This window comes from Hippoglossus hippoglossus, chromosome 13 (assembly GCF_009819705.1).
Source record: "Hippoglossus hippoglossus isolate fHipHip1 chromosome 13, fHipHip1.pri, whole genome shotgun sequence".
Lineage (NCBI taxonomy): Eukaryota > Metazoa > Chordata > Actinopteri > Pleuronectiformes > Pleuronectidae > Hippoglossus > Hippoglossus hippoglossus.
Genome location: NC_047163.1, coordinates 6713013 through 6725874, shown reverse-complemented (window position 1 = coordinate 6725874; position 12862 = coordinate 6713013). Strand labels below are relative to the sequence as shown.

Below are 12862 nucleotides of genomic sequence, written 5' to 3'. Positions count from 1 at the left end.
TACACGTCTTTAGTGCAGATGTACACACAAACACACACATCACAAAATAGCTGCACACGTTTTTGCAGAGTCAGACACTATAAAGACGAGAGGGGTCATGTTTTCGGAGAAACGGGCAAACTTGCCAGATTTCATTGTAGCTGTAACAGAGTAGCCTGCAAACACTTCAGTTACAGATAAATGTGATTCCTTATTTTTACTCTTACTTTCAGTTTAGATAACTTTTGGAAATGTGTAAGACATAACACTGGTGGCCATCTGCAGTATGAGTCATAATCCCACCTTCTCCAGGTTAGTGAATTGGGCAGAGACCAAAATAGAACGTCAAAGCACACGTTAAATAATTTTGTTCTTGAAGATGGTTGCTGTCATTTTCAGTTCTCATCACTCCATTTGTTTGAGAGACACGTCGTCCATCTTTATTTACACTCAATGGATTGGATCTGTTAATTCCGCTGCAGCAGAACATTTCTATCAGATACAAATCATTTCAGGCATTTTTTCATTTTTCAAAAATATTTTATTTGATATTGATCCAGGTACAAGGAAATAAAGGAACATGGATTTATCTTACAGGACATGGGGATGAGACTGTAAAAGTTTTTATTTTCTTGATCCACTCTCTTCTTGGACAAGGACATGCAAGTGAATAAAGAAGGTGGTTTACAGAAAAAGAAAAGAAGGCAGAATGTACTGTACTGTAGAAATGGCGTCGGACTGAGGTGTCGCCTCACCCCCGTACTGTACAGAAAGACTTCACCCAACAACTTGATCTTTTTGTCATTTTTAATCTTGTTTTATAGCAAAAAGGCAACACACAGATAGGCTACAAAGAACCAACGATATTGAGAAAATGAAAAGAGAGGGAAAGCCAAAGTACTTTCATCCTTCCAAAAAAGACCTTTTTTTCCTCAATTGTCTTGACAAGCAAATTGTGAGCCATAGTTTTTGGCTCATGTGTTCAGAAAGGTTTTTAGTTTCTTTAGTTTTGACATGAGAGGAGCAGTGTGGTGAACATGCAGGACGAAGAGTGACTCAGACGACCACTGAGCCGGCACCTCACCGTGCTCCGAGCCCAGCGTGCCGATCATCTCCTCGCTGCTCGGCTCTGACAGCAAAAACTTTACAAGGAACAAAAAAAAAAACACATTTTATATCCCACGAATCTTTATGCATATTTTCACAATATACTTTTTATTATCATTTTAATAAATACAAAACGACACTGTGATTCAAAAGAAAACAATGAGTATTAAAGAGACACTAAAACGCATTAGACATTAGAAATATCAATCTTAATTTGGTATGTTCTTTAACTGACATCTTGTCTTTAGGTGGCTGAGCCAGCACATTATACTCAGAATCAAAATCCACAGCAGGAAAGAAAAAGAGGGGATGAAAGAATCAGACGTGAGAGGGACGTTTCTGTCAATGACAATGGAATGGCATAATCAAGTGGAGATGTATATGGATATATACACATATATACACATACATAAACACCACCAGAATGTAAAATAACCTGAGATACTCTTTGCACCTCATTTCCAGAACACTGGCCACTGGGCGGAGGATATAAAATGACGATGGCATGACAACAACAGTACAACAGCATCTGACGGCCTTTAGTTTCCACCCCCCCCGGTTTATCAACATTAGCAGTACAAAAAAAGACAAAAAACAAACAGTCATCGAACCACAAAAATCCTGAAACAGTAATATTAAAAACGTTGTTGTAATCAGAGTTTCTGAGTCTTTAGAAGGCATACGAAGAAACAAGCTTTTCATCAATAAAAGGACAACCGATAAAAAAATTGGAGAATCAGAGGTTGAGGAGTCGGGCAGACGTGCGTGAGAGAGAAAGTGTTCTGCTCCACACTGTGACTGGAGACATGAAGCAGCCGACCTGCTCGTTAATGTACAAGGCTTTTCTCCGCCATCGCTCCACCGTCGGGGAATCAAACACCAACTCAAAAGCTACAATCCTACACACACACCAATTTCTCCCTCAAAGTTACTGACACGTGACTGTGCTGATCATCGGGTTTTGGTAACTCAGGCACCGAACTTTAACTGCTTTTAACGGATCGTCTGAATTTAACAGCCCTCAGCTGAACTGAACAGGTCGATGTGTTGTTTCCTTTAAACGACCGTGTACAGTGTCATATAATGAACAATAAACGGTAAGTGCTCTAAAAAGCAAACAACATTAAAAATGGATGGAAATTAAAGACAAAAAAAAAATCCAAAATGTAAAAAAGATGTAAACAAATGATATTGCTCCACTGATATTTTTAGGTAAGTCTGGCAGTATAATCGATACTGATCACAGTAAATCCTCCCTCTGCCTGCGATGTGTGTTCACCTATTAAGGCCTGAGAAGAATCATAAATCTGTCTGTAAGTGCTATGACTGAGCTACAGCGACAGATCCCAGCGGCTCCTCCCTCCCTGTGACTGTTTTATGGTGAGTGCGCTGTTATGCCGAACGAGGAGCGTAAACTTTGTGCGGCTAAAAAATTATTTAGGCAGTAAATCACAAGAGAAAAAAAAATAAAACTTGAAATGCTTGGAGACCATTTAACAAAAAAAAAAAAAGAAAAGAAAAGAACACAACATTCTCTCGGAAAAAGCCTGGGGGCCGCCCCCAAAGCACTGAACTCTAAATGTTTCTGATAAACAATTATTATCAGACAGCAAAATTAGGAATTACATGATCAACTCGGTTACCATCAGTAATAAATACAGTATCGTCTGCATATAGTTCTTCCAGCCTCGTATCTGTTCCTCAGACCCTCAGGAACCTTGTGTGTGCCACCCGATTAGTCTAGACTATGGAAATGGGCACGTTATCTGTTGCTGTGTGTCAGCAAAGCCTTACTCTTTAATATCTCTCTGTACATTAGTATATAATTTTCTTCTCTTTACAGTACAGAAACTCCTCTTCACATATTCTTCCGGTTCTTCATGTCAGCAGGAGCTATGTTTTTGTGCTTATCACCAAAAAATTGCAGTGCAAAAACAATAATTAATAATAATAATAATAATAATGATAATAATAATTAATGGTAGCTATTAACAAACAATGGATTATAAAACAATTATTTTTATGGCACGGCAGCCACGCAATTCACATATAATACAAATAACCAGATAAAACCAACTGTTCCTGTATATGGAAATAAAAAGCTCAAACTGAATTAGGCTTGCATAGCAATGCAACAACAAGTGACAGGTTATATTTACAGGAAACAGAATTCCCTCTTTCACGAGGGCAGTTATCAGAAAAATTTGTTCTCATATATGTTTTCTTTTTTTTTTTTGTTAAACTTGCCTTTTTCTAACAAAAAGAAAAATCAAAGTAAGGTAGGAGGTGGAAAATATTTTTCTTGAGGACGAAAACATAGTGAGATGTACAGTATGTCTGTGTCTATACATCACATTTACAGTTCTGTGACACTGCTGCTCTCCGTCGTGCCCTCGGCTGCACTCCTTCCCTCTGAGAACTCACAGCTGAGGACAAAGTTCGTTGCCCCAACAACGAGGGCGTCATTCTTTCGTGGACAGACTGAGTTTCCTCCAGTTCACATCCCGGGCGGATCACTCTGTGAGAAACATGACATGAAAATTAGTTGAGAAGAACGATATCAGTTTTATATTTGTGCGCGTAATGCAGAGCTGGAGCAGGGAGCTGATTGACTTAGCTTAGCAGAAATAAACCTTTTAGGCAAAATATGCCAAATTCAAGGAATTTATTTTTATAATAGCCTATAATAGCTGTCATTACACTGAAAGAAAAGGCACGGGATTCATTTACAGCTAAACAATGATACTTTATCAAGTTTAACAAATATTAGCAAACAGCTAAAAGACTAGAAAACAGCTACAAAGCAAGAGCAACACCTCTAAAGCATTAATTAGCATATTGTGTCTTGTTTATTAATCGTTATTGTCATATTATGATTAGAATATGATCAGAGGATTAGAGTACTCAGACCTTTTTGACAGTATCTCATAAAAAACAGTGCTCTAAAACATCAAATGACTGAATTACTCACATAACTCCCCCGAGTACTGTCCCTGTCCGTTGGCCCCCAGGAATTCAGCGTGCTCTGTGGCGGTCCACTGTTGTGGCTGTCGTGGCCCCTCGGCCTTCCGTGGCCCCGTCGAGCCTTTGGAGGAGGCTGTGCCGGAGGAGCTCTGCCCACCAGGGGAGGGGAACGATGGTTTACTGTATGGCAGGCACCCTTCCTCTGAAAACACACGCAGGATGGACCAGAAGGCACAGTTTGAGTTTGAAAAGAAAAAACATCACGTGACTTTTATTGTTGTGGCGGAACAACATCTAACATCTGATGCATGGGGACAAAGAGCACTTTGGACAGCCCCTCTCCTCCGGACATCTGCAGAGTGGCGCTGCCAAGAGGCGCAGCCAGGGTGTGCCACGGAAAGTACTCTCTGCCTCACACATGGCCTTGCAGCTACCAGCCTTATGAGGGGGTAAATACAATAACAGAGGGACCACTGGCTGCCGAGGCACCCCCCGCTGCAGGGCAGCATAACATTGACCCTCAGCAGTCTCCGTCATTGCATGAAATCTCATCAAACTGCTCCCCACTGCTCTGCTAATGACTGTAATGGAGCCTGCCCCGACCTCAGTAGATGCCACTGTGAATCAGTCAGCAATATGACACTTATGGGAATTTACCTATGGGTTTTTTAGCAAAGATGCTGATTGTGGCACCTGTCTCTGTCTCACAGTCTCAGATGAACTGTGCGAGGAAGTCCTGGCTCAGAGAGAACAGGGTGCACAGCATGGAGATCTTTAATGGTTACAAACGCACATGCATATTCACATGAACACACAGATGGGGTGTAGAGTGGCTCCTGTTTGTGTGAAAAATGAAAGCTGAAGCGATTAGAGTGCATTTCAGTGGCTGGGGCCTCCTGCCTTACTTGGAGCAGAGCGAGCCAATATTGGCAACAGTTACAGGGGCATTGGGGAGGCTGGGGGGGTGGGGGCTGAGGGGTGGGGGGGGGGGGCATTCTGGAAACCAGAGCAAGTGGCAGACAGTGCAATCTGTTCATGGGAGCCTGGTCTCAACGCAGCATGGAAGCTCACTCCAACACAAGAACTCAGAGAGAAACGGCTCACTACAAAAGGCTCAGCCGCAGAAAAACTCTGCCGTCCTGCTTTAATGAAACAAATGATCTCTTTACTCAAATAAAGTCTCAAGTCTAAACAAGAAAATGTCCACTTCAGATCTTCTGTATTGTTTAGAATGTTCAGCAGAATGGTTTTTATTTCTTTGGCCATGGTTAGTTTTAAGCCAAATTATTTTATTGATAGTGTTTTGTTGGAGTACATTCTGAGTACATGTCAGAATGCTAACATGCTAATGCTAAAACGCTGATTCAGCAAGAGAAACATAAGACGATCGCAACTACAACCATGTTAACGTACAAGTTAACAGGTTAATGAGCATGTGTGTTTTGGACGGCTGCAGGCTTCGGTCTAGTTTCACATGTACCTGTTATTTGTCCCCTGCGTCCATCCTCAGCCCGGTCCACGGAGCCCAGCCTGTCTTGACCCTGGCGATAATGTTCCAGAGAAGTGCGTGTCTGTCTGTCGATGGAGCTCTTCATGTCCTCCGGCCCAGACAGGGGTCCTGATAATGGCGGACGCTCCAGAGAAGAAGCCTTCCGCTCTGTAGGGGGCGCCACGCTGGTTGCGCTGCGGGCCCCCTGGGTACGGCTCTGCCCCTGGCTGGGAGGAGGCTCAGGTGGAGGAGGTAGGTCTGTGTCGATGCAAGTAAATCAAATTAATTCATAAGTTATTCAGAAATTGTAACTTTGTCCACACGACACAAAACCTCAAGAACTTTCCACATAAACTATTTAAAATGTATTTTCAGTCGCTGCCTCACCGTCTGCAGCAGCCTCTCTCCGGTGGGGTGCTGTGCCCTGGCTTCGGGGCTTGCGTGTGGGTCTGGGGGCCCTCTGGTGGCCCAAGCTGTGTGTGCCGACTGTGCTGCCATCTGTCGAGAATGGACTGCTGGGCCGGGGCCGGTGGGACAAGCCTTTACCTGCAAGAAAGATAATGGACCACAAAGCCTGCTAGTTAATAAAGACATAAAGGAGCCAACACACAGTGGAGCTGAGGCTGTCATCAAAGAGAAGATTTTATTAATCAAGATCCAAAAACCTTTTAGAAAAACAAAGATGAAGGTTTTCATTAAAAGAGAAAGCACTCTGGTAGCAGCCGATAAGAATGTAGCAAGAACAAAGTCAGAGTCCGAGTCAGAAGAGCACAGGGGCTGAGTCAGGGGAAAGGATAGATAGATACCCGCAGTCTAGCCATAAACAGCAGGTCCCATGCACAACCTGGGCACAGCGTCCACAAGCAGCAGAGGAAATCACAAGCCAGCACAATGTGGGAAACACCAGCCAGTGTCTGACAGGGGGGAACAATTAGAGCAGAAAAGAACAAATCATCTGCCGCTGGAAGAAGTTCCAGTCCAGCAGTGGGAAGCTGGCCGCCGCACACCAACCTCTCTTGCTGAGGCTAGTGCCCTCCAGGCGGTAGCCTGCCTTGTCTGCAGCGGCCACTAGGGCCTGGGCAAAGCTGCAGTGGGTATAGATGGAGCCATCGGATGAACTGCCCATACTGGACCTATGGCTGGAGTAATAACGGTCATCCTCCGAGGCTGAGCCCCACCCATTCACCATGGACCCTGGGGAACACCACAGGTTACAGGCTTTTTGGATTTGTATTGTATTGTGTATTATGTTATTTCAGAATGCTTCCATCAGTGGATAAATTATATGATAATTACACCTGTGCTGTGATTTAGATGAATGGAAGTTTTGATAGATCTTACAGATGTTAGAGATGAGATAAATATCTAGACTTGAATGAATTCAGATTTGCTGCAGGGCATTTCTCTCTTCTTGCAGGTGGGTAGTTTTGTGCACTCACTCTGTTCTGGCCTGCCCTTATTCATCTATTACAACCACATGCAAAACATATATTGCATGAGTACACACACACACACCCACCCACCCACAACATAACGTAAATAAACACACACCAGAGTTTACAAGGGAAGCAGCAGCAAATCAACTGACTCCTCTTTTTTATCGAGAACAATGAGCACACCTGTGTGGAGCCGTGTGAGCTCGACAACAGCCTCAGGTGACACAGATGAAGCTTCTCACAGAACAGTGTATTGACTCCAACACCTGGTGGAGTTTGTTTTATTGCTGTTTCAAATGCACAGCCACCACTGACTGAAAGGTTCATTAAGGTGTGTCACTTACAAGCTGCTGTAGTTACACGGACCTCTACTTCAAAGATGGTGAAAATGGAAGATTGAATCAACTTTATATTAGAACACAAACATAATCAGCTCTTTGATGGGGCTGACAGAACACACAAGAGGGAGAAGTATATATATTGTACAACTTTTGACCGTTGGCTTCTATATCTGCGCTACTGTAATTATTTCTTCATGCTCTGATTTATTTGATTTTTTTTCCACCAACACAAAAAAAAAGGCCAGGCCAGCACTTCAAATATAAAACTATCAGCCTGCCAATAAAAATATGGCACTTTAGCAAAGCAAAAACACAGAACAGTCGGCTAATGTGACAGCTTTCAGTGGGACTGGTTTGGCAGACTTTGCTGAAGTGGCATGAACCCAAGTGCTCCGCTCACTCTCTCTCACACACACACACACACACACACACACACGCGCACACACAGTCAATCTCGCCCTCACACAGAACACAGGAGTGATGTGATTGAACAGGCTGGTGTAACAGAGAACGGGGGGGGGGGGGGGGGGGGGGGGGGGTAAAGGTTGTTGAGACAGAGCGATCGGGACAAAAAGTTAGCAGCAGTCTTAATTAAAAGGTGAGTGTGATATAAAGGGATTCAAATGAACACAACCAGACACTCAGCTGCAGAGTTTGCTCTCAGACGACACTCTTCCACCTCTTGGAAAAACAACATTTAAACTCTGACATGGAACGTGTGGTTTCTTTTTTGAGATACACTCGGACGTCCCTTTCAAAGAGTTTTTTCCAATTTTCCATCTGTGAATCTCTTCCGCTTTAATCGCATGTTTCAGAGAGGCGGGTACTCAGTCACTTGAAGTGACTCCAGGCAGTTGCACCTTCAACAGCTGAAGTTGCAACAGATTTTCACACCTAATGCAGTGAAATACTCTCAGATTATTGGAATCTTCTATAAAATATAAGATTACATAAGGTAGAAAAGCTCCTTACACAATCCATTTTCACTGCGCTAACTGAACTCCACGGCTGTAACTACCTTGAGCCCTCCATCTAGTCTGGCAATTTTCTTTGAAATTCTTTTTTTTTTTCTTCAAGAAAGAAAGACAGCAATTCCACTGGGTCCAATCCTCCCACAAAGAATAGAGCAGATAATGAAGTATGGGCCGTGTGAGCCAAAGCACTGAAGCTTCCAACTCCTCCGGCTCAGCTAAGGAACACTGCCTCAGCAAATCACATCACAGAATGACTTTTCTGTCGTACTACCTGCCACTTTCTGCTGCTGAACCTCTGGAGCACTTCTATGCTCAGAATGAGAGTCCATCAAACGCTGATCATTGGATTCTAATTTGATAAAAATACAATCCATTTTTCTTTTTTGCCACAGAAATGTGATTTTTCTCCAGATGCTCCAGACCTAGGTTCAGCCCCTGATAGTCAGTTCATCATGTCTTGAACCTCAGCAATGGGCCAAACCGTGTTTTCTAAAAACCCCAGGCTGGTCCCTGACGTGCTCCACACACTGACAGAGCAAGGCCAGTAAACGGGAGATGGTTGGGGGGCAGTAAAAAACCTCAGCTCAGGTCCCTGCTGCCACTAAAACTGATTTATAGGGACTGAAACCCTAATCTGCATGTCATTAAGCAGGAGAATCATTCCCTGTGATGAGCAGGCGTCTCTACCTGCCGCCAGGAGACGTGACCCCGCTCCTCACAAACCTGGTACGGCTTTATGGGAGAGTAATCGCCCAGAACAGCTCCGCTTTCAGCCCATTGTCGCTGTAACAGCTTCCCTGCCACCACATCTCAGCTTTACATGACCAGCACCTCCTACACAGGGAGCCGGGTATCACCGACCTGCTCCCTTCATCTCTGACTCAGGCCAGAGTGCAGCACCCACCAATATCAGCATTTACATTTATCTGCAAAAAAAGTCTGTTGTATAATTTCCCGTCGGCCTGTGCAGACGATCTGTGATGAAAAATGGCCCCAGAGGACGAAGCTGCTTCTGTTTTCTGGAGCATCGGTGAAAATGTTTGATTTACCGGCCTTTGGTGTAACATTACGAAAACAGACCTATTTCCATATTATTAAAACAATGACAAATCTATCGAGCAGGGCTTGACAGGAGTCTCACTCCAACCCTCCCCTATTTGTACAGTCTACAAAATGGTGGCTGCAATAAATCTCCCCGGGTTCCCCCCCCCCCCCCCCTATCCCCCCTCTCTTCCTGCTGCTCGCCCCGGAGCTGGGACCGTGTCTGTGTTGTCAAACGATGGGGTGCGAGGCAGACTTTCAGGGAGATAAGAAGAAATAGTGCTGTCTTCAGAGTAATACAGTGGAGGAGAGATGCAGTAGATTAGGGCCCAGCTGCTGCTTTATATTCCTCTAAATACATCAGCAGTAGTATGTGTCAGCGCTACCCAAACCGCTGTTCCATCATCCCATGGAAAACTACTTTTTAGGTCTGCTGCTGACAGGGAAGACCTAGAAGAAGCACCACCAACCAGTCGTATTCTCAACTCCCTCCACCTTCAGCCTTACTGTCTCCTCACTCCAACTTTCTTTCCACACATACATTTCCCCGTTATAGATTTGTATTTCTCAGTACTCACAGCCACTGATGGAAGAGCTGACAGATACTCACTGGAATACACTTCACCAGTACTTTGTATCAAAACCTGTCCCTAAAATACATGATGGCCACATGTCACACATTTTTACAGCCACCGCTAACCTCCAGTAAACAGATGGACAGTGTGGCCTGGTCAGTGTGAGGGAACAGCAGCACCAGAGCCCCGGCTCTGCTGCTGCCGTGCCCTTCATGTGTCCCCCCCCCCCCCCCCCACCTGACAGACGGCTGTAAAAGTTTTCAGTGAGTTGTAAAAATGGAAATGGGGCCTCTATATGCCGCACGTGAAATTTATTTCAAATCTCCTCAGGAGGATGGGGGTGCCTCTGGTTCAATCACACTCACTCTCCCCTGCTTGCTTTGCTTCTCCCTCCTCTTAATTTCCCGCTCACTATCCTGTTTAAAATTCATGGACTTTCTTATCTCTTTTTTTGGTGGAATGATAATTATAATTCTCCAGAGTCTCCCAAAAGGGCTTTAAAAAACTGATTGAGGGGCACTCAGTAGGCATGTAGGCATCGGAAATTAATATGTAGCAGTCTCATGGAAAACATGTCATGAACAACTATCCATTTACTGTATAAACAACAATAGAAACAGTCGAAGTGATTAGAATTAATTTGTATTTGATCAAAAATGTGTAACACTGATAAAAAGGTAATAACAATAATAGTAATAAACCACATCGCAATAGTCACAATTCATTATCCAGTACACCTTACCTGTTAAAGAGCTGTCCAGGTTGTCCATGCTCGACCCCGGTGTGTGCTCAATCCCGCGGGGATGCCTGGCTCCGTAGCCTTCATCCTCCTCCTCCTCCTCTTCCTCCTCCTCCTCCTCATCCGGCAGGTCAGTCTCCTGGTCAGAAACCATTGTGCTCGACACGTAGCCCACTGGAGGAGCGGGAGCCTGAGGAGGAAGGGAGCTTCCCTGCATGTGCCTGGGAAGAGAACGAGAGAACATGTTATCCTGCTGGTGTGCACTCAGTACACATCAAGGCATGTGCAGGGGAGTTGAATATAGAGAATACAGGGATTATTCAGTAGTTATGATGCCGGAAGGTGAGGTACATATATATACGAGGGTGTACGTGGCGATGTAGAGCTCATTTTAGAGTCGGCTTTCACACGTGAAGTGCTGAATAAATCTACAAAATTCCACTTCTTCTTCAGCGCCACTTACGAACATGCTAACACAATGACCTGTTAATTGCTGCTGTAGATGGCACAAAGACACGCTCCCCCGGCCTGTCGACACATGGCAGTCACCTCTTGCGGCGGCCGACTCTGCTGACAGCCACGTTTGTTCGGAGAGTGCAGCGTCTCTGGCGCAGTTTGCAGTGGGAATTGGTTGTAATTACCGGCCCTCTGGTGTTGTCAGAGATGCTCTCTAACCAACATAGTCATTACTGGGTAACATGACAACCCTTCCTGACAAACCCCCCCACCACCACCACCACCAGCACCGCTTCACTGTTATGAATGAATGCCATAATTCGGGATGCTGCGGTCCCGACAGAATGAAGAATGGTCTTCATCTGACTTGCATGAGCGCAACAACAATGGAAATTCGCCGTATAGGTGTAGGAGGAGTAAACAACTGGTTGGGAAATTGTTTCTCTTAGAGTGAGTAAAACACAGCAGCCACCTAAGTGGTAGCACGGGCCCATTAAAATGGTACGATAAATGGGTTTATATCTCCACTGCACACACAGCTGACACACAGCTGACACACAGCTGACATACTGCAGGGCCCAAATAAATCCAGGCAGCAATACACACAGGGCGGAATGTACAGTAAGCATTTTAAAATGACAGCAATGCATTTATTATCAACCATGACAATAAATCCTTCAGCACAGAGGGACTGATGGATGGATGCACAGATTGATTGATAGATAGACACAATCGGTCCACCTTCTTTTAACATCACAGTCTTTACCATGTCTGTTTTGCCATGTCCAGTTGGTAAACTCTGGTCAGCTCGTCCAGATGGGCCTGGAGCATGGGCTGCATCTCGTCCCGAGGAGAAGGGGTGAGAGTGGCCGTGGACTGCTGCCCGAAGGACACAGCAGCCGGGGAGGAGGCGACTCCTCGGATGGGTGGGGTGGGGACCCTCTCCTCCTCCTCCTCCAGCTCGTCCTCCAGGCCCTGATGAAGATAGGTCTGCACGGGCATGGGGGGGCCCCAACCGTCACTCTCATACCTGGGGTGAGAAGAGATGTTTACTGCACACATTCTCACAGTCAATGTGTGAAATTGTGTGAGCAATCAGCCTGATCCATTACCTTTATACAAATATTTTATTCAGCCCACGCTGAGCTTTGAAAGTTAATAAAAGAATCATCTACGTGATGTGAGACGTACAGTTGGTCTTAGTTCAAATACGAGCAGCAGCAGCAGTAATACAGAAACCAAACAACAATAAGATGTGTGATATTATCAAGGTCTCCAAATGTAACTGAAGGAAGTTGGAAATAAAAAAAATAATGGACATAGAAACATTAATATTTTGAGAGGGATTTTTACACATTAACAGATCTTTGTGACCTTGTCCAACCTTTTCAAGAATTTGTTATACGAGTGTCCTGAGTGGGATTGCAGAGCTAATCAGGCTTCACTTCCTCATAGCCGTGCTTATACATGCTGAGATAATACTGGCCATAAAGAAAATGTTCATTAAAAGAATTTGTCACCGCACACTCCCTAGGACATTAACTGTTTTAATCTGGTGCCATTAAGAGCAGCCGCAGATTTACAGTGCACTGGACTCTTCATTTGCCAGATAGACTATTAAAGCAGATGACTCTCCCAGATTGGAAATGGGACATAAGAGGACACGGTAGCTGCTGGACCAAAGACACATGACGGCACTTGAATAAGCTGCTGCTACTAGTGGGATCTTGGCTGTTCTTGAAAAAGTCATGTAAATAGTCT

At 44.5% G+C, this 12862-nt stretch overlaps 1 protein-coding gene across 9 annotated transcripts in view; it reads right to left on the bottom strand.

The window, feature by feature from the left end:
• Positions 1–909: 909 nt before the first annotated feature.
• Positions 910–12862, bottom strand: part of robo2 (roundabout, axon guidance receptor, homolog 2 (Drosophila)) — a 258887-nt gene continuing 246934 nt past the window's right edge. For 7 of the 9 annotated variants that reach the window (XM_034605259.1, XM_034605262.1, XM_034605253.1 and 4 more), the window contains 7 exons: positions 11868–12131; positions 10649–10866; positions 6551–6733; positions 5927–6085; positions 5531–5797; positions 4058–4252; positions 910–3604 (listed from right to left, as the gene is read on the bottom strand). In XM_034605259.1, coding sequence (XP_034461150.1) covers positions 3603–3604; positions 4058–4252; positions 5531–5797; positions 5927–6085; positions 6551–6733; positions 10649–10866; positions 11868–12131 — 1288 coding nt within the window. In that variant the 3' untranslated portion in view covers positions 910–3602. The remainder of the gene's footprint in view (positions 3605–4057; positions 4253–5530; positions 5798–5926; positions 6086–6550; positions 6734–10648; positions 10867–11867; positions 12132–12862) is intronic. The other 2 variants (XM_034605260.1, XM_034605261.1) reach the window with 1 other exon arrangement.